We start from the raw sequence: 26,181 nt of genomic DNA, 5'->3' as shown, positions 1-26,181 counted from the left end.
ACTGGGGCTCATTTCTATATTCTGTCTTTTCCAAACTTCCACATCTCCCATCACTTCCCTGCCTTTGCTGTGCTACAGAATCATGGAATCCTTCAGGTTGGAGAAGGCCTCTAAAATCAGCAAATCCAAGCATCAGCCATGGCCTCAAGTGCAATTTCCACACATTTTTTGAACATTTCCAGGGATGCTGACACCCTGGGCAGCCCATTCCAATGTTCCCCAAGCATTTCCATGAAAAAACTCTTCTTATATCCAACCTAAGCCTCCCCTGGCACAACTTGAGGCCATTTCCTCTGATCCTGTCCCATGAGTCCAGAAGAATCAGCAGAGAGGGAAGGTTGTTTGCTCTTTATTTCAACACAGGTTTCATCTCTTGTTGCACATTTTGGGAGCAGGTGATTCTGAGCATCCCAACAGGGTCAGTTTTCCAAGATTTCCTCAAACAGGCAAACCCAGGAGCCAAACCCACTCATAACTGGTATCTGCTCAGTGTTGATGTGGATTCACAAATAATTCCAGAAAAGCAGAAAATTCCATCAAGATTTATGGCAAAACTCTCACAATTTAAGAAGAAGCTCAATAATTTGTTGTCATTTTTGATTTAGGCAGGGCTGGACAGGCTTGGAGCAGGAACTGGAGCTGATGATGTCCCTGGGATGTGGTGGCTTCATGTCCTTGAGAGAAGCTCTGTCCTATGGAAGTCACTTCTCCATGTCTTTCTCCATGCAGAAACCCAGGCAAACAATAACTCCAAATTAAATTTCTCTTTTGTTTTTTCCTTTTTTTTTCCATGGTGCTGTCTGGGCTTTTGGCTGCAGAGCACATTGCCAACAGTCTCTGCTTTCTGACTGAAAAGGGTTTTCCTTTTTTCTGGTGTCTTCTATCACTCCTCCACTTGGATATAGAATCATGGAATGGTCTGGGTTTAAAGGGACTTTAGAGCCCATCCAGTGCCACCCCTGCCATGGCAGGGACACCTCCCACTGTCCCAGGTGCTCCCAGCCCTGTCCAGCCTGGCCTTGGGCACTGCCCCAGCTGCTCTGGGCCTCCCCACCCTCACTGGGAAGGATTTTTATCCATTTTATATTATTTTTTCCTTCCCTGCTCAGCAGCTCCAAGCCCACCAGGAGCCCTGTGCTCCACACCTGTGCTGTGATGTTTATTTCCTCAGCCTCTCCCCAGGAATTATTCCAGGCAAGGACGTCAAACCACTCTGTGAAACAGAAATGAAAGGCTCCCTTCTGTGAGGAAGATTTTCTCATCCTCACCACTAACAAAGGGAATCCTGCCCAGAGCTGTTTTTATGAGGAGATATACATTTATATAATATTCATATTTTGCCCCAAGCAACAAGAGGCTTTCAGGAGAGTCAGACAGAGGTCTCCAGCTCCTGCTCACCAAACCCCTTTGATTCCAGCACAAAGGAGCAGGAGCCTGCAGGATTTTGGGTTGGTTTCAATCTCACTGTGGAACAAGGGAAATGAGGCACCTAATGAGCCACACTCAGCCCTGCTGGGGTAAGCCCTGAAAATCAGCCATCAGACAGAGCCTCTGATACACCAGGATGCCCTATAAATGGATTTGATCAATTATTAATGGCTTGGGTCAGTTATTGATCAGTTACAAATGGATTTGGCCAGTTATTGATCAGTTATAAATGGCTTTGATCAGCTACTGATTGTGATGATTATTCCTGCACTGAAGGGTGTGACACAACCTCACCCACAGCCCTCTCCCCTCCTCAAACACCACTGCTCTGCAGCCCACAGCCTGTGCTTTGAGGAGGAAAATAGTAACAAAATAATACAAATCAGCATTGATATGTTCTTTGGAAAACACTTTCCTTTCTCCAGCCACTCAAAAAAAGAAGAGGAAAGGTGCAGCACTGAAGGGCTTTTACCACACATCAGCAACAACTCATTTTTATTTCCCCTGCTGCCAAGAGGCAGGAAAAAAAATCCAGATTTTAACACATTTCTATGATCTCAATCACCTGCATGATCTAAGAAGAAACTCAGTGCAGAATGAGGTGCCAAAGTCTGAGAGCTTATAGTCCTGGGGTGTGTTAATTCCAGATCACATCTCCCCAGATGCTGGGAATGTTCCAGCTTCAGACTTGGCACCTTGATTCCTGCAAAGGTCCAAACCCAAACCTCAGTTGCAACGAAGTCCAAATCCCTGGCTGACCCCTGGTTGTGAACATCAAGGGACCAGCATGTCCCCAAAATCCAGATATTGGCTCAAGCAGGCAGGGATCAAACAAACAAAACAAGTCAACAAAAAAATCAATGCAAGAAAACAAAAAAACAGGAAAAAAAAATCCCAAACCTGAGATCTTTTAAGTGCCTTGAGTTTGAGCTTCCCCTTTCCCCAGGCTGCATCAGTGGCATTATCCACATTTCCATGTCCCAGTCCAGCATTTTATAGGCACCAGCAGTTTCCTGGTGGCATTTCAAGGCAGCACAGAAGTGTTGGCTGTACTGACCCAAATCAGTCTAATTCCACAAATCTGGGTTCAGAATCATCTCAGTGCAGGGTTTTCCACCAGCCTGTCCCCCCACCCTAGGGCTGTACAGAAATATTCCCCTGCAAGGAGAGGACAGGGTGGGATACGTGGGAAGGGGACACAGCAGGATGTGTCACCCATCTCTCTCAGTAATATCCCCCTAAAATCAACACTTCTTCCCTTTTAATATCCAGTGAGGACAGCAATTCAGAGTGCCTTACCCTGATAGGACGCCCAGCACCAAGTTGAGCATGAAGAAAGAGCCAATGATGATGAGAGGGATGAAGTAAAGCCAATTCCAGGTGTTTCCTGCAGCGTCGTTCGTCTGGAAACAGAGGGAGAAGGGAGAGACAAACACAAGAGTTATTTCACTTGGAGAGTAAACACCACCCAGAACCTGCAGGGCAGAGGAGATTCCCCTTGGAATTCCACAGGAGTGCCCACCACTGATGTCCTGGTCAGTCCTGCTGTGTTCAGCAGCTGCAATTCCAGCCAAAGAACTGATTGTCCCAACATCCACACCGTGGGTTTTCCTCAGCTCCAGTGGGGAGAGCCCTCTGCTGTCTCTGATGAGGGGATGGAGTTCACAGGTGACACCAGGCTGGGTGGGATGTGCATGTGCTGGAGGGCAGCAGGCCCTGCAGAGGGTCACACCATGGGGTCACACACCATGGCCTGAGGGCCAGCAAGGGTCCTGTCCTTGGGTCACAGCTCCAGGCTGGGGCTGGAAAGCTGGGAAAGGCCCTGGGGGGCTGTAACAGTGGCTGGACATGAGCCCAGGTGGGCAAGAGGCCAATGGCACCTGGGCTGTCCCAGCCATGGTGTGTCCAGCAGGACCAGAGCAATGACCACCCCTGTGCTGGGGCACCTCAAATCCTGTCTCCAGTCCTGGGCTCCTCAAGAAGGACCTTGAGGGGCTGGAGCTTGTCCAGGGAAGGGGCTGGAGCCCCAGGAGAGGCTGAGGGAGCTGGGCAGGGGCTGGGCTGGAGCAAAGGAGGCTCAGGGGGGCCCTTGTGGCTCTGCACAGCTCCTGCCAGGAGGGCACGGCCAGGGGGGATCAGGCTCTGCTCCCAGGGAACAGGGACAGGAGCAGAGGGAACGGCCTCAGGCTGGGCCAGGGGAGGTTTAGATTGGACGTTAGGGAAAATTCCTTCATGGAAATGCTGCCCAGAGCAGTGGTGGAGTCCCATCCCTGAAGGGATTTAAAAGCAGTGTAGGGGGCATGGTGAGTTTAAAAGCAGTGCTGGGGGAATGATGACTTTAAAGGCCTTTTCCAACCTAAACAATTCCTCAGTCCAGGCTGACCCTGCTGCAGGACCAAACCCCATTTTTAGGTGGCCTAACCCTGTGCAGGCTCCCTGCTCCTCCCTCCCCAGCTCCACATTTCCATCTGAATGGGGCCACTCCAGCAGGGAACCACAGCCTTCCCTAAAGCCAGGCTACAGTTCAGCCCAGGATCTGCTCACACCCAGACAAGGAGTCTGCAAGAAACCCAGGATTTCTGGAATGCTGGAATTCCACATCTGCTCACTCAGCACCTCGGGCTCCTGCCAGCCAAACCCACCCTGAGCAGGCAGCAGTGGCAGATGAACAGGAGGGGAGGGTGGTGCAGTTTGTGACAAAGTTTCTGCATTCATCAGCCATGAGGGAGCTCTTTGGGGAAGTGCTGAACAGGAGAATGCCACATGGCCATTGACAGAATCCCAGTGCTGAGGAAAATGCAAATTCCTCTCTTGTGCGGGAAGAATGCAGCAATCTGAAGATCTGATGTTGGGTGGAAGGAAAAGGAGAAGGGGAGCAAAAAGGAAAGTAAAGACCTAAACACATTCTTCTCATCCTTCTCCCTCCTCCTACAGAGGGTAAAAAACACCAGGAACCCTGGGCTCACCTCCCTGCCCAAAGGCAGAGCCTACAGAGAAGAGCTCAAACACCACCTGGCAAAAACAGCATTAATTCTGATATTGGTGCTTTACCTTTTAACTTATATATGTATCTTATATCTTATCTTATTATGACTTATTATCTTTCTGATGCTTTCTGGTCACTCTTCCAATCACATTCCCAAGTGTAATTTTGCTTGCAGGATTCACAGAAGGAAATGCTTTAAATTTGCTTTACCTCAGCCATGCATGTACCTGGTGCCACCTGAAAAGTCTCTGTGTTAGAAGTCACCCAAAAAACAGGCAAAACCTACATCACAGCATTTCTGACAGGTGATAACATTTATTGCACTGATACAAGTAAATTCTTGCATTCTCCTTGTCCTTTTGCAGAGGGCAAAAAAACCCAGGAACCCTGAGCTCAGCTCCCTCCCCAAAAACTGCTTTCAAACACCAACTGGCAAAGACTGTGTTCATTCTAATTGATATTGGTGCCTTTAACTTATTATCTGTGCTGCTTTTGGCCAGTGTTCCAAATCATATTTCCAAGAATAATTTTGCTTGCAGGACTCAGAAAAGGAAGCACTTCCAGTGTGTTTTACCTCAGCTGTGCATGTACCTGCTGCCACCTCAAAAGTCTCTGTATGAGAAGTCACCCAATGAAGAGCAAGCCCCAAACTGTCAGAGTGTTTCTCACAGGTGATTTATAACATTTATATATCAATGCAGGGAGCCCCCAGGCAGGGAATAATGTGCTCTGACTCCATGATTCAGAAGGCTGAACAATTATTTATTAAGCTAGATTATACTACACTACATACTATACTCTATTCTCTACTATACTACAAAACTACACTAAAGAAAAACCCATGACCCTTTCCACACAGTCACAACACAGCTTTGACCCAACTGCTCAATCAGTCCAAACAACCATCAGCAGAGTCCAATTAACAAACTCTCTTCATTAAACAATCTCCATAACACATTCCACATGTGCCAAAACAGGAGCAGCAAATAGAGATAAGCATTTTCTCTTTCTGAGCTTTCTCACTGCCTTCCTCAGGAAAAATCCTGGAAGAGAGAATTATGTCTCTCTGTGTTCAAAGAGTATGTGATACCACAATTTATATAGAACATTTATAGCCCTGACACAAGTAAATGCCTCCGAGGTTTGTTAATAGGGTGCATATCTGCACAAATCCTTCCTCCAGGATCAAACACGAGACCAGCATCTCCCCAAATAGCAAACACCTCTCAGGAATGGCTGTGTCAGTTGATCAGTGACTCAGAGGAGAGGAATGGGCACTCAGCAACTTCACCACAATCCCCCTGCTGAAGGTGAGGGACAAATGGATCTGAGGAGAAACAGCCCAGAGCAGAAATGCAGGGATGGCTCTGAGCTGCCCAATTAGGGTTTTGAAGGCCTTTGGAACAGCTGACATCCCACCCCAATTCTTCATTCCCTGGTTTGGCTTTCCATTATTCTCTCTCTTTGCTTTCAGCTCTCTCCTTGCCCTGTTCTGCCCTGCATCTCTGCAGATGGGCTCAGAGGGAACAGGGAAACTCATCCTCAGTGCTTCCTTCCCAACATGAAGGATAAAGGAGCCAGTGATGATGAAGTGAAGCCAATTCCAGGTGTTGCCTGTGGCATCATTTCTCTGGAAACAGAGAAAAAGGAGGAGTGGGGAAGTGTCTGGGGCAATTTTATATTTAGGGTTTTATGTTTAGGTGCTGTTCTTCAGCTCTCATCTGGTCAATCAAACATCTCTGCTTGCAGCAAGCAGATCCCATCCAGGGAGGGCTCGATGTTCCCTTGCAGCTCAGGACATTCCATGGTTCTGTGAGGCTAGGAATGCTGTCAGCAGCCAAGGGGGGCTGCAGGAGGGAACAGATGGGAGAAGGGCAAAGCACAGAAACACGCAAAGGGAGTGCAGTGGGTTCACTGCTGACAAATGATCATTTATCATTTATTTCTCCATTTGAAGCCCAAACTTGGCGACAGATCCACAATTCCATGCCACGATCAAAGCCCTTAAAAATGAAATGTGTTGAAATACAACCAATTACCCACCCTGCCCTGAGCATCTGCTGGGTTACCTCCTGCTCAGGGCAGGGCAGGGGCTGGCTCTGTTTGCTCTGCCTCACTCACGAGGATCCAGGACAAACTCCCCTTTGGAGATGGTGACAAACACCAGGCAAAAGTGGTGACAAAGTGCTCCTGAGAAAGCAGAGCCTCCTTGGATGTGCAGCACCTTTCCCAGGGCTCCCAAGTGTGACAGATGAGTAATGTCATGGTTGACTCTCACAATTAAAAGGCAAATATCCTGTATATATGTAAGGAGAAGTTTTATAGATTTATAGTTATGTTTTATAACAATTAAGAGGCAAATATGTATATACGTTAAGAGAAGTTTTATAGATTTATAGTTTTTATTTTATGGATTTATAGGTTTTGTTTTATAGACTTATGTTTTATCACAATTAAAAGGTAAATATCATGTATGTATGTTAGGAGAAGTTTTGTAGATTTACAGTTATGTTTTACCCCCCTTGTGTTGTTATCAGGGGTGCCCTGGGTTTGGGACATTTGGGAGGGCTGGCTTACTGCTATGGCCACAGCTGACCTCCAAAAAAGATGTCAGGAAGTGAATTCCACCACTGGAAGTGAAGAAGGAGTCGATGGACAGAACTTTGGGGGGAGCTAAAGGGTTAAAAGGTGAAGCCTCCATTGTGTGGGTAAGCACATGGTGGGAAAAATCCTCTGCTCCCCACGCTGTAATATTGTCTCTATTCAGTCTTCTGTTGTATTCTTTGATAAGGTTTTAATAAACCTTTTAAGTGTTTTGGAAGTGACTCTCATTTCTCACACAACAGAGCTGGAAGCCAAGCACAGGGTACAGCCCCAGCTCTGCCACAGGGAGAGGCTTTAACCACTCAAAACCTGTTTGCTCCCAGGAAAACCAAACTCCTTCCCCCAGGGAAAGCCCCCAGAGTCCCACAGGCAGCTCTGTCTGCCCTGAGCCCTTCATCCACAGAGCCACTGAGCTCTAGGCTCACTCATTAAGCAGGAGGAGCCAAGAGATCAAATCAATTTTTATGTTTCAGCTACAACATTTCACTGCTGTAACGTCTGGCAGTCTGTCAGTGCCACTTGTGCCCACAGAGATGTAACAGGAGGGCAAGAGAAATGAAATACTCAACACAACGTGCCAGAATTACAGGAGGGGCTCACAGAGGGCTCTCACACTGCTCCTGAGCCTTCTGGTTAAAAACAGCCATGGGGCTCTTCACAAGCACCCCTGAGCAGTGCCCACACCCAGCCCCAGGAATGCCCTGGGCATGGAAAGATCCACATCCCCTAAATGTGACAGCACAAGGCTCCCACAGCTGCACAGAGGGAAACTGAGGCAGCTCAGGGGCACTTTCAGGGCCACAGTGATCTCACCTCAAACATCTAAAGCCCACACGAACTCTGCACCCCTGGAGTGCCTAAAATTCTGAAACCCCTGCTCTCCCTAAAATTCTGAGCTCTGCTCAGCCCCAACTGCTCCCACCCCTGACCTGGCACTTGTAGCAAGACACACCCAGCATGGTAAAATACCCAAATATCCTTAATACCTTGTGAAGGCTGGCCTAGAACAGAGGCTGGACAGAGCTAAAGAATAAAGCAGGGATCTATTAAAGGCCTCCATGGATCCACCTTGGGCAGCACAAGAGCCCAGCCAGGGCTGCACCCAAGATGAACCAAAATGGCCCCAAAATGCACGGCCGGGCACGGGGTCTCTGCCTTGGATCAGTTCTGCTCCATTTGCATCTTGCAGTTCATTGTCCCATTCCAGCTTTAGCCCCTGCAGTCCCATCCTTGTTTTTCTCTCTCCAGCCCACGGTGTTTGTGCTCTTGGGCTGAGATTTGGGTCATTTGTCCTTGGTGCCCAGCTGGAGCAGGAATTGTTTTGTCTCCCTGCTCTGTGCACAGAGCTCACCATCCCAGAATATGGAGCTCACACCCACACACTAAAGCAGCACAGAATGTGAAAAATAGAAAAGCCAAAACCTGAGGCATCACCCAATTCCTAAATCCCCAGAGCATCTCTCTAGGCTGTTTCAGGTGACTCTGCTCCATCAGCCCCCCTGGAGCTGCTGTCCCTGTCCACAGCTGGGTGTCACAGGACAGCCTTTCTCTGTTCTCTCCCTGGTGCTGCCTTTTTGGGATATCTAAAAACAGAGGCTAGATGAAATTAAGGCAATAGAAAGCAATTATATTTATTGAAGGCCTTCAGGTACGTTTCAGGCAGACAAAGCCCCCCAGGGACTACACCCAAAATGGATGAGGGGTCACAGGTTTCACACTTTTATAAGTTTGGTCCAGTTGCATATTGGGGGTTCATCTGCCAATTACAGCTTCAGCTAATGAAGTCATTTATCCCAGGTTTGCTCCCCCCAAATCCCTTTTGTTTCCATCTCTCAGGGCCTGAGGCAGTGAGGTGTCCTTGATTGCCTGGCCTGGAGAGGAATTGTTGTGTCTGCCCCAAATGGGAAAGCAGCAGCAGCTCCCACTGTGTGTGGAGTTTGGAGTTACACACTAAAGAACTGCAGGGTTACAAATAGATGAAAATATAAAAGCTCAAACCCTGAGTGATCACTTTATTGGCTCTGAGCACCCAGGGGCTCTGTCCTCCCTCTGTGCACAGTGCTGGTGTCCCCAGGCAGCGACAGCACAGCCACCCCTCGGGCTGCAGGGATCTGGGGGGGAATTTTGGCAGCTGTAGCAAGCTCAGAAGCCAAAGGCTGCTGTCCTGCAAGGGATTAAAGCCCTGAGCTGCAGAACAGGGCATTCTCCAGCACAGCACACAGCACTTCCCAGCACCAGGCCTTTGTGAGGTGTCCAAGAGCAGAGCAGGGCCAGGGTTAATCCTCACTCTGTGCCTCAGGACTACGGAGCTGCTCAGGCCCTGCTCCCCCTGTTAACACTGTGTCTGGCTATTAATTCATTCCAAGACACCCTTTGAAACAATCGACTTGAAAGCAGCCAACTGCTGCTTGCACTGTGCTGCAGAGCCCAGAAATGCCCTTTTCTCCCCTCTCATCTCCTTTCCTGCAGCCCTGGCCATCGCCCACCTCCCCAGGGCTGCTCCAAGGGGCGTTTCCTCATCCCTGGAACTGCCCAAGGCCAGCTTGGATGGGGCTTGGAGCAACCTGGGATAGTGGGCGATGTCTCTGCCCATGGTGGAGGTGGAATGAGGTGAGCTTTAAGGTCTTTTCCAGCCCAAACCAATCTGGGATTCTCATTCTTGTTGCTTCTCTCTGTTCCAGCCCCATCCCATCAGCAGGAAGTGCCAAAAAAGCCTGGCCTGCTGCAGCATCCTTCTCCCAGGGTCTCTGCCTGCTTTTGGCCCTTGTTCCCCATCCCCAGGGAGCCTCAGGGCTCACAGATCATCCCCAGCTCCCACTGCTGGCTCCATCAAAGGGAGCAGGAGCTGCTTTGGGAGGGGAAGGAACATCACATAAAATAACCTTTCATGTCAAAGACAAACAATTAGAGGGCTGCCACGTAAATGTTTCCTGAGTGAGGGTCAATAATGGGATTTAATTGGACAGATACAGCCAAACACCACAGACCATTTGTTTTTAGCATGTTTCCAATCAAAATACAAAATAGAGCACACCTAGATTTACTCACTGAATCTAATCAATGGCACAGCCTGACTTATCCAGGGCAATTAAAGGCTAATATTCCCTTAGTTAAGTGTTTTTGCATTGAGAACTCTCAGCTGTCTTGGAGAGATGAACTCTCTTCACCCTCTGTCTGACTTTTCACAACTCTCTTCCTCACCATTTCTGATAATTAGCAAAGCTATTTACAGGTGATTTATTTCTATCTGCTCCTATTCTTACATTTAAATGAACACAGAAATTGCTAAGAATAAAACCAAAAATATTTCACGCATGTACAAGAGCACCTGGAACCTGCCTTATGATGAAAACAGAAGAAAAAATTTTTTTTTTAAAAAAGGCTTTCATCTTTTAAATCTTCTGTAGCCTTTCTGACTCAGAAACACCACTGAGCCCTGCACTGAGGAGGTCTCTGCTGCAATCCCCACCCTCCCAGGAGGTGAAGTGGGGTCACAGCCAGGTGAAAGGTGAGCTGCTCCCACATTGCCCAGCAGGGCAGTGAGAGAAATCCCAATTCTCAAGTGCTGACCTGTGGATGCTGAGAGCTGGTCAGAGACAAAAGTCAGATACACTTTCCCAGGCATGCTCTGTGAAGTTTTGTGAAAGCTCAGAGAAGGAATTAAAGCAATTCTTGATCTTTGCAGCTGGTATTGTTTTCTCCTAAGATATTTACAAGAGGGTGTTATGCCTAGTTAGCCAAAGGTGAGAGGCTAATTAGCCAATGGTGTGAGGGCTATTGATTGAGCACCAATCAGGTCCACCTGTATCATAACTGTCTAGAAAAAGTGTGTGGTTTTTAATAAAATTGCATTTAGCCTTCTGAGACCTTGGAGCCTCTGTGCCACTTTATTCACCTGTCCTGAATACAACAGTGACACTGATCCCACGTGCTGCTCCAAACAGAGCACCAGGATCTGCAGAAAGCCTTTCCCCATCCCATTGAAATGCCATCTGGGCTCAAATCCAGCCCAGTTTCTCTGGTTTCTGACTCTCAGATGTTCCAGACCATTTCTGGGAGCATCTGGTGCTCAGCTCTGCAGGGCCTCAGCAGCCGGGCTGCTGCCCACTGACCCTCCAGAGCCAAATTGAGCTGGCACAGGAACATCACCATGGACACCCCAGGGCTGTGCCACCCATGGGAGGAACATGGCAGAGCCTGGGCTGCTCTGTGGGAAGGATAAAAGTGGAATGGACTTGTCTCAGGTGTAGCTGGGTGTGTGTTCTGTCCCCGTCTGTCAGAGCTGGGGCAGTTCTCTGCTGTCCATGGGGCAGTTTTTTCTTGATCTCTCCCACAGCCAATCCTCCCTGCAGGAGATCTCTGCTGTCCATGGCCACTGAGTGTCCCTGCAGGGCTGATCCAATTCCAGCATCCCATGGGGAGATGCTGCGCCCAGGGCAGGAGCCAAGCATTCCTACCTGGATCCAATGTGAGCCTGGCACAGCACAGCAGCCTTTGCCCAGTGCATTGCCAGAGGAGCAGCTTCTGCTGCCCTGCATGGCCAGAGGGAGCCCAGGCCCATCTCCAGCAGCCCTGGAGCTGCAGAGGAAAACTCCCCCCTTGTGCAGGATCCCTGCTCCAGCAGAACCACAGCTGGCACTGCAGGAGGGCTGAGCCCCCATGGGATGGGGCTGTGCCACCCCCTGACACACAGGGGGCAGGGACTGCTCTCACTCTGGCAGTGGGGGGTTTTCTGCTGTTTTGTATTACTGCATTTGTATTTTAATTTTCCTAGTAAAGAACTGTTATTTCTACTCCCATATCTTTGCTTGAGAGCCCCTTAATTTCAAAATTATAATTCCAAGGGAGGGGGTTTACATTTTCCATTTCAGGGGAGGCTCCTGCCTTCCTTGGCAGACACCTGTTGTTGTTGTTGTTCTTCTATTTCTCTAGAGTCCCATAATGATATTCTCAGATTTCTAAAGTCCATACCTCTTTGGTGTGTTCTTATGGCTGCCGATCTTCACTGACTCCTTCTGCTGCATGCTCTTCACTCTCAGGTCAGGGCTCCTCCAAGGCTCTCCCTGACTGGCTAACCTGCCCCCTTTTATCCCAGTTCTCTTCATTGGTCACAGCTGCAGCCCATCAAGGGCAACTGGGACCTCTGGGGCAAAGCCTCTATACAGATATTTAAATACAATACATTTCCTCTACTATAACCTGTCTTGTCAAACTCAGACAGGCATTAATGAAATTAGTGTTTGGTCCAAATGCTGTTCTGAGTACAGCAAGATGGGGTTGGGTTTGGGTTCTGAGCTTCCCCCACCTGGGGTCAGTGGGATCAGGTGCCACTGTTCAGAGAGGGAGGGAATTAAAGTGGGAGAGCCCCCAGAAAGCTGCAGGGGACTGGAGCCAAGCTCAAACACCACTTCTTAGGATTTTAACCTGCTTATGTCTTCTGTGAGGGAAACCCTTCAGCTGGAGGTTTCCATGGCTGGAAGTGGGATGGACAGGATTTCAGGAGCCTCTAAACTTCATGCGAGGTCCAGACAACAATTTGAGACTGGAGATACAGCCTTAAGCTGCAGCAGGGAAAGTTTAGGCTTGGAATTAGGAAAAAATTCTTCACTGAAAAAGGGATTGAGCAGTGGAATGGAGTCACTGTCCCTGGAGGTGTTTATAAAACACTGGATGTGACACTCAGGGCCATGGTTTTGTTGACAAGGTGGTGTTAGGTCATTGGTTGAGATCATCAAGTCCAAAGGGTCCAAACCCTTTTCCAACCCAATTCTGGGGTTCTCTGATCTGACCTCCTCTGAGAGCACATCATAACTGTGCCTTTGTGGAGATTTGCATACCAGGAAAGATCCCATGGCAGAGGAAGTGTTTCCTGGGATCTGATCTCCTCCTAGAGCACATTATACCTGTGCCTTTGGGGGGTTGAACACCAAGAAAGATCCCATGGCAGAGGAAGTGTTTCCTGGGAGCCCTTTGGGATTTGAATTTGATCTCCTCCTAGAGCACATTATTGCTGTGCCTTTATGGGAATTTGGACACCAGGGAAGATCCCATGGCAGAGGAAGCATTTCCTGGGAGCCCTTTGGGATGGGGTCAGCAGTTGCAGGATAAGCCCTCAGAGAGTCCCCCGTGGCCTCTGCCCTCCCCTCACACCCAAGCCCTGACAAAGCCTGAGCTCTGGGAGGAGACCCCAAACCCCTGCAAATTCACACTCATGATGTGATAGATCCATGCTCCTGAGAGGATCCTCTCTCTTTGAGGTCTTTGAGCTACTCCACTCCTCCTTTTCACCTTCACACACACCTCAATCACCTCCCCCTTTAGGATTCTCATTTCCACCTTCCATTTCCTCTGACAGGACCCAAAAAGTGCCAAAGAAGAGTGAAGGGAGATATAATTCCCTCAAATACACCAATCCAGAGCTGGGCTTTCCTCTGAAAGCATCCAAATGCATAAAATCAAGACAAATATGAGAAGACTCTGGGTAAAATCCTCAAAGCTGGCAGCATTTTAATTTTGCACAATAGCAGTAGCTGTAGAAGCATGTTTTAACTGTAGTTGTTGCAAGCAATATTAATGTTAATTCAGCCAAGTTTAAATAGAAGCAAATCCTCCCCTTTGTTTCTCCCCTTCTGCAGAGCTGGGGAGGCTGAAAAAGCAAAACCACTGCTGTTTTATGCCTTGATCCAAAGGCTTATGGCACCAATATATCAATACATAAATATGCTAACAGGGTTTCTTGATAAAAAATTCATTCTTTCCCCAGCTAGCATGAACTCACTCAGCTGCTTTATTCATGAGCCTGCCTGGCACTGGGAAAGCTCTGCCACTGTCAAAAATAACAGGCTGGCCAAGGGACTCTACCACTTTTTAATGTTTTTATTTTGATTTTGTAGCCTCTCCTCCCTTTCTTTTCTTTTTAAACAGCTGTGAGCTTGAATTATGGATGGAAACTCAGTGCAGACTGCTCCTGGTGGGGACAGGTGAGGCACATTCAGGGTGAGAAAGGGCAGCCTCTGCATGGAGCTCTCCAGAGGAAGTTTTACCCCAGCAAACACCTGCCCAGCCCCTCTCTGAGCCCCATGGGGTGCTTATCTGGAAGATAAGGAGGATTTCAGGCCAGGTTAGATGAGGTTTGGAGCAGCCTGGTCTGGTGGAAGCTGTCCCTGTCCTCAGCAGGGAGACTGGAACCAGATGATCTCTAAGGTCCCTTCCAACCCCAGCCATTCTGTGATTCTCTGAGGATGCATTTCACACATTTGACCACAAACCTAAAAGCCACAGAGCTCATGAGACCAAGTAATTCCAGCATTTCACAAAATGGGACTCAATGCACTGAGGTGCTGCAGGGGCAGCAGGATCAGCAGCAAAACTCCAAATATTCTGATTCCCACCAGCAGTGCCTCAGCCCCCATCTGCAGGGCTCCCTGAGCACACAGGGCTGGCATTTTCTGGGAAGGGGCACAAGGAGAGCACAGGAGCTCTTGGGCTTGGGTGCTGCAGTTGGAGGGAGCACCTTGAAAAACAAATTCTGCTGCTGAGCTTGGAGTTCTTATCAAGCACAAATCATTCATTGAGAGAACTCCTGCGTGAGTCAAGCTGCACTTGGAGGAAATTCAGCACTCCCTGGACATCGTGTTCTTATCTGCAAAGGCTTCAGGTGCCTGAAGAGCCAAAGCTGTCCCCAAATGTGCTCTGAAAGTCATGAGAAGGGAGAAATATCCCTGGGTATAAATGTATAAACACAGATACAGATTTAGAGCCCTGCTCACTCTGGCTGCTCAGGGACACAGGAGATTTTCTGTGTCTGCATCCAGACCCACGCAGAGATTTGCTGGTCTAGTGAGTAGATGCAGAATAAACTTTTCCTGCCACTCAGCAGTCCCTGGGCCCTGCAGCCCCTTGGTCAGCAGAGACACAGAGCAATTCCCAGAGCAATCCAATCCTCCAGCATTTCCTGGCTTTGAGCAGAGGAAACTGTGGGGCAAGGCCCAAAATCATTGCAAATAACAACAGCCCTAAGGATAATGCACAGGCCTCCTCATCGTCCTGATGCAGATCCAGACTCTTCCTATTTTCCCTCTAAACATCACCAGCAAAATATTCCCAAGAAGTTTCCAGTAGCAGAAAATTGGTTGGATGAATTAAAGCCTTGATTCCACGGTATAAAATCATAACCAAGGGCTGTTGCACACCTGCATTCTCCAGCAGAGGACTGGCAATGAGCAGAGTATCGATTTATTTAGGTTACACCACCTTCTCATTCTTATCTTCTAATGAGACACCTCCAGCAGTTCAGCTTTTCCTTAATTATGAGCAAAAAATATCCTTGTAAATAAATCTACAGCTCAGGAGCTGGAGCTGAGAGCTCAGTCCCACAGAACAGAGAGCAACAGCAAAGCCCCCAGGCCCAAGAGCCCTTTGTCAATTCAATTCCTACTCAGAACAAGATTCCAAAGGTCTTTTATCCCTCCCATTTCCCTGCTTCAGACAAAACAGAACAAAAAATCAGTTGGGCATGATCCTCTCAGCTCCATCTAAAGACATTTAATGAGGTTTTCTGAAGACATTTTAAATAAAAAGGACTCTGCTCTAGGAAAGAAAAGGGTTTTTCCTAACCAAAAGCCCTGCCAAGTTGTTCCAAATTTGAATGAGAACTGCCTGTGAAATTCCAAATTGAAGTGTGAAAATATTTACTATAGTGTATATTCATTAGGCCTGTAAAAAATTATGAGCCCAGCTCAAAGCTGCTCCTCCCTGAATTCCAGGAGGAGGAAACAACCTGGGAGCAGGGATGAACAGCAAAGGTTTTGCCACAGACCAGTAAAACAAACCAACCACACAACACCCAGGGTTTTTTTGGGATGAGCTGCTTCCCACAGCTGCTGGGTGATTTTCCTCCCCTGCAAGGGCTGGATTTTAGAATCATAGAACATTTTGGGTTGGAAGGGACCTTAAAACCCATCTCATCCCTCCCCCTGCCATGGGCAGGGACACCTTTCACCATCCCAGGCTGCTCCAAACCCCATCCAACCTGGACTTGGACACTCCCAGCGATGGGGCAGCCACCACCTCTCAGGCAATCTGTTGATTTTCCTCCAAAAGATCAAGTTCCTGGCAAAACAGAGCTCTTAAAAGGAATTTTTTAACCCAGTTTTTTATTACAGCAACACTTTTATTATTTCTTGTGTTTTCACACACCATCCCTGGCAGTGTCCAAGGTCAGGTTGGAGCAGCCTGGGATGGTGGAAGGTGTCCCTGCCCATGGCAGGGTGTCTTAGGTTCAAAGATGTGTTTGGGGCCACCTGTCAGAGCTGGGGCAGTTCTCTGCTGTCCATGGGCAGTTTTTTCTTGATCTCTCCCCCAGCCAATCCTCCCTGCAGGAGATCTCTGCTGTCCATGGCCACTGAGTGTCCCTGCAGGGCTGATCCAATTCCAGCATCCCATGGGGAGATGCTGCGCCCAGGGCAGGAGCCAAGCATTCCTACCTGGATCCAATGTGAGCCTGGCACAGCACAGCAGCCTTTGCCCAGTGCATTGCCAGAGGAGCAGCTTCTGCTGCCCTGCATGGCCAGAGGGAGCCCAGGCCCATCTCCAGCAGCCCTGGAGCTGCAGAGGAAAACTCCCCCCTTGTGCAGGATCCCTGCTCCAGCAGAACCACAGCTGGCACTGCAGGAGGGCTGAGCCCCCATGGGATGGGGCTGTGCCACCCCCTGACACACAGGGGACAGGGACTGCTCTCACTCTGGCAGTGGGAGGTTTTCTGCTGTTTTGTATTACTGCATTTGTATTTTAATTTTCCTAGTAAAGAACTGTTATTCTACTCCCATATCTTTGCTTGAGAGCCCCTTAATTTCAAAATTATAATAATTCAGAAGGAGAGGGTTTACATTCTCCATTTCTAGGGAATCTCTGCCTTCCTTAGCAGACACCTGGCTTTCCAAACCAGGACAACTACAAAATCAAGTGAAACCTCCACTTTGGGTTTTCTCAGACCCATTCTGTCACTCTGTGTCACTGCAGCCCCTGATGCAGCAGGGATGGCAGAGCACTGGCACAATCTGAAAGCACCCAGCTGCCTTTTTCATCCTGGGCAGGAAAGCAATTGCCAGGCATGTTCAGGGCTGTTTGTACCCTTGCTGCTTTCATCCCGTTGAGCTGCAAGTGGATTTCTTCAGCTGGAGGTTTTTTCTTGGCAAGCCCCCATGGTTATGCTGCTGTTTGGAGATGTTTCACTGCTTTTCAGAGAGCAACTGCTGCCTTGAAGAGACTCTTGAAGTTTGTCTGATATATGTCACTCTCCTGCTGTATATCTGAAATGTCTCCTATTAAACCTGGAGGTGGCCACCCTGCAGTCATCTGGGATAAATCTTCCCTGAGACATTAAATAAACCCCAGAAGATTCAGGGAGGTGCTTCAGCTCCTGCTCAGCCTCACACATTTGCTCAGGGGCTGTTCTGAGCAGGGTGGTTTGCTGGAGCAGGGCTGAAATGGCTCAATCCTCTCAGGCTTGTATCACTGGCTGGGGTCTGTGTACAAATCACAATCAGGACAGGACTGCTGGGAACGTGCCTTGAGCTGGTTTATTTTCCAACATCAGCCTCATTCCATGGTTATGACAATGGGAAGATGCCACCAGCTCACATCCCAGGCAGCAGACAAAGAATTTAATGTTACAACTTACTTTAAAAGATTTTGACCAATCACACAAAGCAAAAGCACATTGACAGTAGTTCCATCCAACCACTATAAGCACACATACCTTTGGTTAAAGCAGTGCTTGCTTATTTCAAATACAATACCTGCTTGTAAGTCTTCAAACACAATGCACAGAGCTCCATTATTAAGCTTCAAACTTCCTAATATCTCACTAGATAAACTTTTCTGTAGCTTAGGGAGTTATTCGTGTTAATATATATAAGCATTAATACACAGACAATTGTTCTATTTGTTCCTGCTTTTCTACTTTTTAAATAATTTTTCTGCTGACCAATCTCATGGCTACTGCTTAGCTCTAATCACAGTTCTGCTGTCTCTGAGGCTGCCTTTTGCAGCTTTCCCAAAACCCTCTGATTTTATGGATTCCCACAGCTTGGAGGGAATGCCCACGTGGGCACGGGGTCAGCCAGGCTGTGTTCCCAGATGGATGGAGACCCAGGCGTGGGCACAAATGTGCACCACTCTTGGCATTTAAATATTCCAAAGCCATTTCAGCCTTAGGCTTGCTCCACACATTTCCTATTCCAGCATCTTTGGGTTTCTGCAAACCTTTTAGAGGAGGAAGCAGGCAAAGCCTGCATCCCTTACAAGAGCTGGGAATTCAAACAGGGCCTGCAGCTCCCCCAAAACCCAGGAGGAAAGCAGCATTAATGGGCAGAATTGGGGCTGGTGTAGGGTTCTTGTGCTGACAGCTCACACAGGATCCATCAGCTGTGCAGGTTCCTCCTTTTACCACGTGCTTTCCCCTCACAGAAGCTTGTGCTGCTTGTTCAGTGCTCCACGAGGGATTTTTCCTACAAATCCGTGGATGCTCACAGCAATTTATTGCACTCCTGGACTGCTACATCCCACCAGGTCTCATTAGTAGCAAGTTACTCCAAAGCCTGGAGTGAGGCTTCTCCCTGGGGAAAAGGGAGTTGAAAAACCCACTCCATCTGCTGCTCAGGGGAGTTTGGAGCAGAGCTCCAGGGAGGGGTTTAAGGCACAGAGAAATCTGGATATTTTTACAGACATGGGTGGTAGGTGAGCCTGTTTACACAAGAATTTCTGAAATTTGAGATGCTGAGATGTCTGTCACACACCAGTGATCAGCTAAGTGAATGGAGGGTGACCTAAAAGACTGATTTTTCTACATAATAATAAATCTGTCTGATACTCAAAAAAAACCACAGGTTGTAACAACATAATGGAAGGGAGGGAGCTTAAATCCAGCAGGCAAACATGGATGAAATGCACATCTCAACTGGCAAAATGTCTGTGTGCCAACAGCAGGGGTGAAAGTGGGTCATGGGGGGCACACAGGCCACAGTGTGGGCTCTTGTGGCATTCACATTCTGAAAAAATCCTTCACCCAGGGTTTTCTCCTGGGAAGCTGAGAAGCCTCAGAGAAAAGGAAAACAATTCTCATCTCATTTGCTTCTCCTGTGCTGTGCTCATGTGGAATGTGTTTGGAGATTGTTCACCCACAGGTGATTGTTCCATTGCATTCTGCTGGGAGTTGTTTTCACTCTTTGGCCAATCAGGGCCAAGCTGTGTCAGGGCTCTGGAGAGAGTCACGAGTTTTCATTATTGTCTTTTTAGCATTCTGAAGTATCCTTTCTGTATTCTTTAGTATAGTATAGTATTCTTTAATATAATATAGTATCATAAAGTAATAAATCAGCCTTCTGAGAGCATGGAGTCAGATTCATCATTCCTGCCTTCACCAGGGCACCCTGCAAATAGAACAGGCTCTCTCCGTTGAGATGGGTTCCACACATCCAGAACTCCCATTGTGGTTTTGTGCTCAAGTCAATAGTTGGGCTGAGCTGGTTTGGGGTTTTTGTGCAAGGGTTTGGTCCCCCCTAAGTGTGTCCCCTGCCTTCCAGTACCCCTTCTACAAAAGCCCCATGCACAGAGAGGTTTTTCCCTCCCCACCAGCCCTTCCCTCACAAACCAGCCCTGCACTCGGAGCTGCTGCCAGGCTCTTGGCTGCCTGCTCCAAACTCTACCATCACTGCCCTACTTTCCTGCTGATGATTGGTGATACTGAGCCACAAAATCAACAAAATCAACATTAACCCCACAGCTCCAGGCTGGGAATTATCATTTATGTGCTCGCTGAAGGTGGCTGGTTCTTATTAGCAAATTCAAATCCTCCTAACTCAATCGCGAGTGCAATTGAGCACTAACAGCATTAGGAGATTTTTCTCCTCTTCATGAAGATGCAGGGAGAAAGAGAGAGCACAATTACCTCGTGGCACAGCTCAGGAGCTCAGCTCCCATCTCCATCACAGCTGCACAACACCAGCATGTGACACGTGCCCTGCTGGCTTTGTCCCCAGCAGGTCCCTGGGCATCTCCAGGAGCAAATGCACAGTGACAAGAGAAGTTCAGCACTGGTGAGCATCAAATCCCAAGGGTAACCTCTCCCCAGGTCAGGGCTGGAGGGGATTTTACACCAAATCTGTGGCCCAGCTGTGAGGCAGATGCTGTGTGCTCCAAAGAGCTGAGAGATCAGAACAGGCTCTGCTGCAGACAAAGCCGTGGTGGCGTTTCTTCACACACCTGTGGGCATTGCATGTTGCAGCATTCATTTTTCATCTGTTGGCTCCTCCCTTCCCACCTGTGTTCTGTTTTAGGATTCCCCCAGAGGTGCTGGCACTGCCCAGGCTCCCCAGGGAACGGGCACAGCCCTGAGGCTGCCAGAGCATTTGGAAAACACTCCCAGGGATCCCAGGGTGGGATTGTTGGGGTGTCCTGGGCAGCCCTGGTCATCCTTTCAGCTGTGCTTCCCTGATCTCCACATTTCAAAGACCCAGCTGAATCCTGAGCTGGGTGCCAGGGGAAGCAGAGCACCCTTCTTGTTCTCAGCTTGCTCTGGTGCAGCTCTCAATGCCAAGCCTGGCCCAGCCCCTGCTCTGCTTTCCCAGTGCTGGTCCCTTCCAGCCCTGGATTCTGACACCCCACATTCACCTGGAGCAAAACTTGACCCTTGGACACGACAGGGAATGCAGCGCAACAAAGGAACCATGTCAGAAATGTGCTGTGGGGTTCAGAGTGGCAAAACAAAGCCTCTCCTTGTCCTTATTCTCCCAGTTAATGTGAGGAAAACCCTCAGCAACTTTTCCTTTGGCTGCTTGCTCACACTTCTGCTGGTTAAACAGCTTTGCTTTTCAATATTTATTCACAAGGAGAGCTGATCATGCACAGAGAGTGCTCACAGGAGCCTGAACCCACCCTGAACCTCCTCACACTCCTGCTGCCAGCCCCAGGACACACAGACAATGCTGCTGCCAGCCCCAGGACACACTGACACCATGGCTGCCAGCCCCAGGACACACTGACACCATGGCTGCCAGCCCCAGGACACACAGACACCACTGCAAACACCATTTCTTCTCTCTCCTCTCAATATTTAGCAATTGTGGGTCTGGGATTCAGTGGATTGGCTTCAGGTCACTTCTAACAGAGAGAACAACTGCTCATCATTGTACCAGGAGAGGAGAGCAATTCCAGTGCCACCAGTGACACAGAGCAATTCCAGTGCCACCAAGGACACAGAGCAATGCCGCCAGTGACACAGAGTGATCCCACCAGGGACACAAAGCAGTCCCAGTGCCACCTGCAGAGTCGCACAGGCTCTGCTGGAGCAGTCACTGTGCCACCAAATCAGCTGTGACAGTTCCCCATGAGCAAAGCCAAGTGCAAACTGCCCCAGGAAGCCACAGTCTGAGCAAAGGGCCAGCAAAAGGGCACTTGAGTCACCTGTGAGCCTTGAGTGGCAGGTTTCAGAGGTGCTTAGAGTGTGGAGGTTCTCGAGCCCTGAGGAATCTCAGCCAGGGAGCAAAGAGGAGCCTTCATCCAAGTCTGAGAGGAGGGGATCTGCTCTGTGTTATTTATTTCCCTTCTGTTTTCTGTAGCACATCCAAGCTGCACCCTCACACCACCTCAGGGGGGGTTTGCTCAGGAAATCACCTCATGGTCCAGGTAACCAGTGCTGGTCACATGCAAACTTCTCCTGAGGAAAATCACCTTGGATCCCCAGCTCACACTTGGGAGTGATGGAGACCAAGAGTCACAGGTTTGATCTTCACAAATAAACCTTTCACTGGCACAGGGTGCCCAGAGCAGCTGGGGCTGCCCCTGGATCCCTGGCAGTGCCACAGGCCAGGCTGACAGGGCTGGGAGCAGCCTGGGACAGTGGGAGGTGTCCCTGCCCACGGTGGAAGTGGAATGAGATGAGTTTTAAGGTTCCAACCATTCCATGATTCTATAAACACCCCAAAAAGACACATGTGAGCTCTCCAAACTGGGGCAGCAGAGTCTCTTCTGCCCCTACAGCCCCGACACCACCCCAGCAACAAAACCATCTCTGGGTTGGGCTGGAAATGGAACAACAATTACATCACAGCCTTTCATTTCTGTATCTTCTAAGGAATAAAGAAATGCAAAGCTGTTGAGTTTGTGGGGTCCCCAGGACAAGGTGAGAGATGAGAATCTGACTCCATGTTCTCAGAAGGCTGATGTATATTATATTATATTATATTATATTATATTATATTATATTATATTATATTATATTATATTATATTATATTATATTATATTATATTATAACTATACTAAGGAATACAGAAAGGATACAGACAGAAAGCTTAACAAGAATGATAATGAAAAACTCGTGACTGACTCCTCAGAGTCTGACACAGCTGGCTGTGATTGGTCATTAATTAAAAACAATTCACATGGAACCAATCAAACATTCACCTGTTGGTAAACCATGTCCAAGCCACATTCCAAAGCAGCAAACACAGGAGCAGCAATCAGATAATTATTGTTTTCATTCCTCTCTGAGACTTCTCAGCTTCCCAGGAGAAAATCTGGGCAAAGAGGATTTTTCAGAAAATATCATGGTGACACCCCACCAACAAAACCATCTCTGGGTTGGGCTGCAAATGGAAAAACAATTACATCCCAGCCTTTCATTTCTGTATCTTAAGAATAAGAAATTCAAAGACACAAAAAGGAATGAAAAATACCAAGTGAATCATAAGCTATTTTAATGCAGGGAGTGTAAAGTTCCAGTTGGGATCCAATTTAAGGTAGATTTATATCTTGTTTGAACTGTTCATCCCTACTCACAAGCATATTGAGTTAGGCCCAGTCCACAGTCTTGGAAGACCCACTGGACACTAATATTTGTCAGTAGGAAATGGAAGAAACATGAAAATCTCTTGCCATTAAGATCAAACGAGAGCAAGGGTGCACTTTGACATTTCTGCTCTCCTGCAAGGAGCCCCTGCTTTGCAAAGCAAATTCCACTGTGGAGTTTTGAACTCCTGGAAAGATGAAAGGTGAAAGCCCAGCTCACTGAAAGTCAGCACTGAGCTTTCTGACAGCTCCAGATGGAGCACGTTTGACCCCTGATTTTCTGGGTCCACAAACACAATTTTCAGTTCTTTGGAAGTTCCTGGTGCACATCAAAGGCACCTCACAGAGGGAACAGAGCAGAGCAAACCCTGCTGGCTCTGAAGGACAGCGAGGAGCCCCAACCCCTTCCCAATGCCCTGGGGATCCCACAGAAAGCTCTGAGCTCCAAACTCACTGCCAGCTCCACAGCAGCTCCGTCAGGAAGGCTCCCAGCTGGCTCCTCTCTGTAAGGAATGCTTAGGTTCAGCCTGGCAAAAGAATTATTTTGATTGAGGAACTCATGGGCAGGCCCTGAAGCTTTCAGGCTTTTCTCACTTTGCAAAAGAAGGGGAACTTCCCATGGCAACCAGAGGAGGGTTTGATGGTGGACAATGAGGTTCTTGTGTAGCCACATTTCTCTTCACAGAGAGAAGCAAGGCACAATTCTCCTCAAGAATATTTCTGGGATTCACATTCTCTGAAACTCAGAGGAAGAAACACAATTCTTATCATTTGCTGTGCCTGTTTTTGTGCAAAAGTAGAATGCAGTATGGAGATTGTTTACCCAAAGTGTTGGTGTTTTGTTTCCTTGGCCTATCAGGGCCAGGTGTGTGTGTGTGTGTCAGGACTGTGGGCTGACAGTCACAAGATTCTGTGCAGTGTGTGCAGGGTAGAGTGCTTGGCAGATTCAGTTTTAGATGTATGGAATAATATAGTAAAATAAAGTCATTAATTGATATCCATGGTGTCAGATCCATCATTCTCTCCCCTCATCGAGCCCATCACAGCATTGCAATATTCTTGCATGGGCAAAACTGGGAACTACTGCTCAGCAAAGGAAAGCAGAGTTGTACTATTGCCTCTTGAAAAGATTCTCCACCTCCACAGAGCCCATATTAGCAATGGATGAATCACTGTCATTCACAAACACCAAGCACATAAACAAGAGGATCTAAACTGGTCCAGAAATGATCTTGATTTGAAAACTAGATCTGGAGGGAAAAGAGGGCTCAGGAGGACTCAGATCCCAGAGCATCACAGCTTCTCTTGCTGAGCAGTGCCATTGTTTCCTCCCAACCCAGCACAGTGATTTCTGCACCCAGACTCTGCTCTGGGAGTCCATCACTGGCAATATTCTCCCTCAGCAGCACCAACATCCCCCAGCTCCAGCAGCCCCTGGGTACTGCCAGAGCCCTGATCAAAGCATGATAACAAATGCAGCACATCCAGACACTTCATGGGATAATGAATAAACTCACATAACATGGGGGGTGTGTATTCTGCTCTGGGGGTTTGTGTATCTGTCAGAGCTGGGGCAGTTCTCTGCTGTCCATGGGCAGTTTTTTCTTTCTCTCTCCCACAGCCAATCCTCCCTGCAGGAGATCTCTGCTGTCCATGGCCACTGAGTGTCCCTGCAGGGCTGATCCAATTCCAGCATCCCATGGGGAGATGCTGCGCCCAGGGCAGGAGCCAAGCATTCCTACCTGGATCCAATGTGAGCCTGGCACAGCACAGCAGCCTTTGCCCAGTGCATTGCCAGAGGAGCAGCTTCTGCTGCCCTGCATGGCCAGAGGGAGCCCAGGCCCATCTCCAGCAGCCCTGGAGCTGCAGAGGAAAACTCCCCCCTTGTGCAGGATCCCTGCTCCAGCAGAACCACAGCTGGCACTGCAGGAGGGCTGAGCCCCCATGGGATGGGGCTGTGCCACCCCCTGACACACAGGGGGCAGGGACAGCTCTCACTCTGGCAATGGTTTGGGGTTTTTTCTGTACCATTGGATTTGTATTTTTAATTTTCCTAGTAAAGAACTGTTACTCCTACTCCCATATCTTTGCCTGAGAGCCCCTTAATTTCAAAATCACAATAATTCCGAGGAAGGGGTTTACATTTTCCCTTCCAAGGGAGGCTCCTGCCTTCCTTAGCACACACCTGTCTGTTCAAACCCAGCCAGCCTCAGCAGCAACCTGTGGTGTCCTGTGTCACCCCAAGGCCAGTGGGATGCTCCAGGTGAGCACCACCAGCTCCAAGGGCCACCCAGAACCAGAGAGCCCAGAGCAGAGACTGCCCCAGCACACCAGATGCAGAACAGCTGCATCCACCCAATTATTGCTGCATCCATGCTGCAGAGAGAGAGAGAGACCCAGCTCCTGCCCCCAGCCCAGCCTGGCACTGGGCTGGGCCCAGCTGCACAAAGTCAGGTCTGGGCCATGTGGCCCCAGAGCTGCATTGTCCCCCACAGTGAGCTGCTGCTGCAGCAGATTCTTCCCGAATTTCATGGTCCAGAAAATGCTCTGCCTATGCTTGAGGGGTCTCTGACCTGTCTGCACTGGGCTGGACTGAAAACCTGGCCACAGCACTGGGCTCCCACCCTGAGGAAAACTCTTGGGTTGCTCTATTTTAATACATTCCCAGATGATGCTGAAGCTTGGAATTAGCAGGAGGTGCTCCACTTGCTGGTAAAAAATGTTTTTCCCCATCACCAGCTTTCCTAAACCACCTGTTAGTCCTTGGACTCTTTTGAGCACAAACAAGCCACAGCTGAGACAAACCTGCAGCTCTCAGAGGAGCTTGGTTGGAGTCATTGTTCCAATGCTTTTGTGCTGCTGAGGCAGGAAGTTCTTTTGCCCAGCTTATTATTGAAGTGTTTCACCCTACTGATGATTCAGCCTCTTTGCTTCAAGCATAAATCACCTCCCAGATAAAGCCTTGCTAGAAAGCTTTCATGAGCCCCAATTAAAAGGAAAAGTCTGTGGAAGCATAAATAGCGGATCAGCATGGTAAAAATGGGCTGGGATTTGTGAACTTGCTGTCTTCTTGCTCTCCTAATTCCTCAATTTATCACAGGACAAGGAGTGAATATTTACAAGGTAGGTTTCCAACTGCAAGGCTGGGCTGAAGCCTTTGATGCTGTGACTTTCTTAATCTGTAGGAAAGCTGGATCTGGACCACCTCTAAAGTCACCTCAATCCTTTGGGAATGACTGAATAATCCTTCACAACAAACCCTTCAGTTTGACAGACCTGAGCCAAGCCATCAAACCCCAGTCCCCTCTCCTGAAC

General features: G+C 48.5%; 1 protein-coding gene across 8 annotated transcripts in view; it reads right to left on the bottom strand.

Annotated features, from left to right (window-relative positions):
* CACNA1B (calcium voltage-gated channel subunit alpha1 B) overlaps positions 1 to 26,181 on the bottom strand; it is a 330,224-nt gene that overhangs the window by 172,327 nt on the left and 131,716 nt on the right. For all 8 annotated transcript variants that reach the window (XM_054516966.1, XM_054516959.1, XM_054516961.1 and 5 more), the window contains one exon: positions 2,728 to 2,831. In XM_054516966.1, the coding sequence (XP_054372941.1) occupies positions 2,728 to 2,831 (104 nt within the window). The remainder of the gene's footprint in view (positions 1 to 2,727; positions 2,832 to 26,181) is intronic.

This window comes from Molothrus ater, chromosome 20 (assembly GCF_012460135.2).
Source record: "Molothrus ater isolate BHLD 08-10-18 breed brown headed cowbird chromosome 20, BPBGC_Mater_1.1, whole genome shotgun sequence".
NCBI classification, from domain to species: domain Eukaryota; kingdom Metazoa; phylum Chordata; class Aves; order Passeriformes; family Icteridae; genus Molothrus; species Molothrus ater.
The sequence above is the reverse complement of the archived record's forward strand: the minus strand, read 5'-3'. Positions and strand labels throughout refer to the sequence as shown.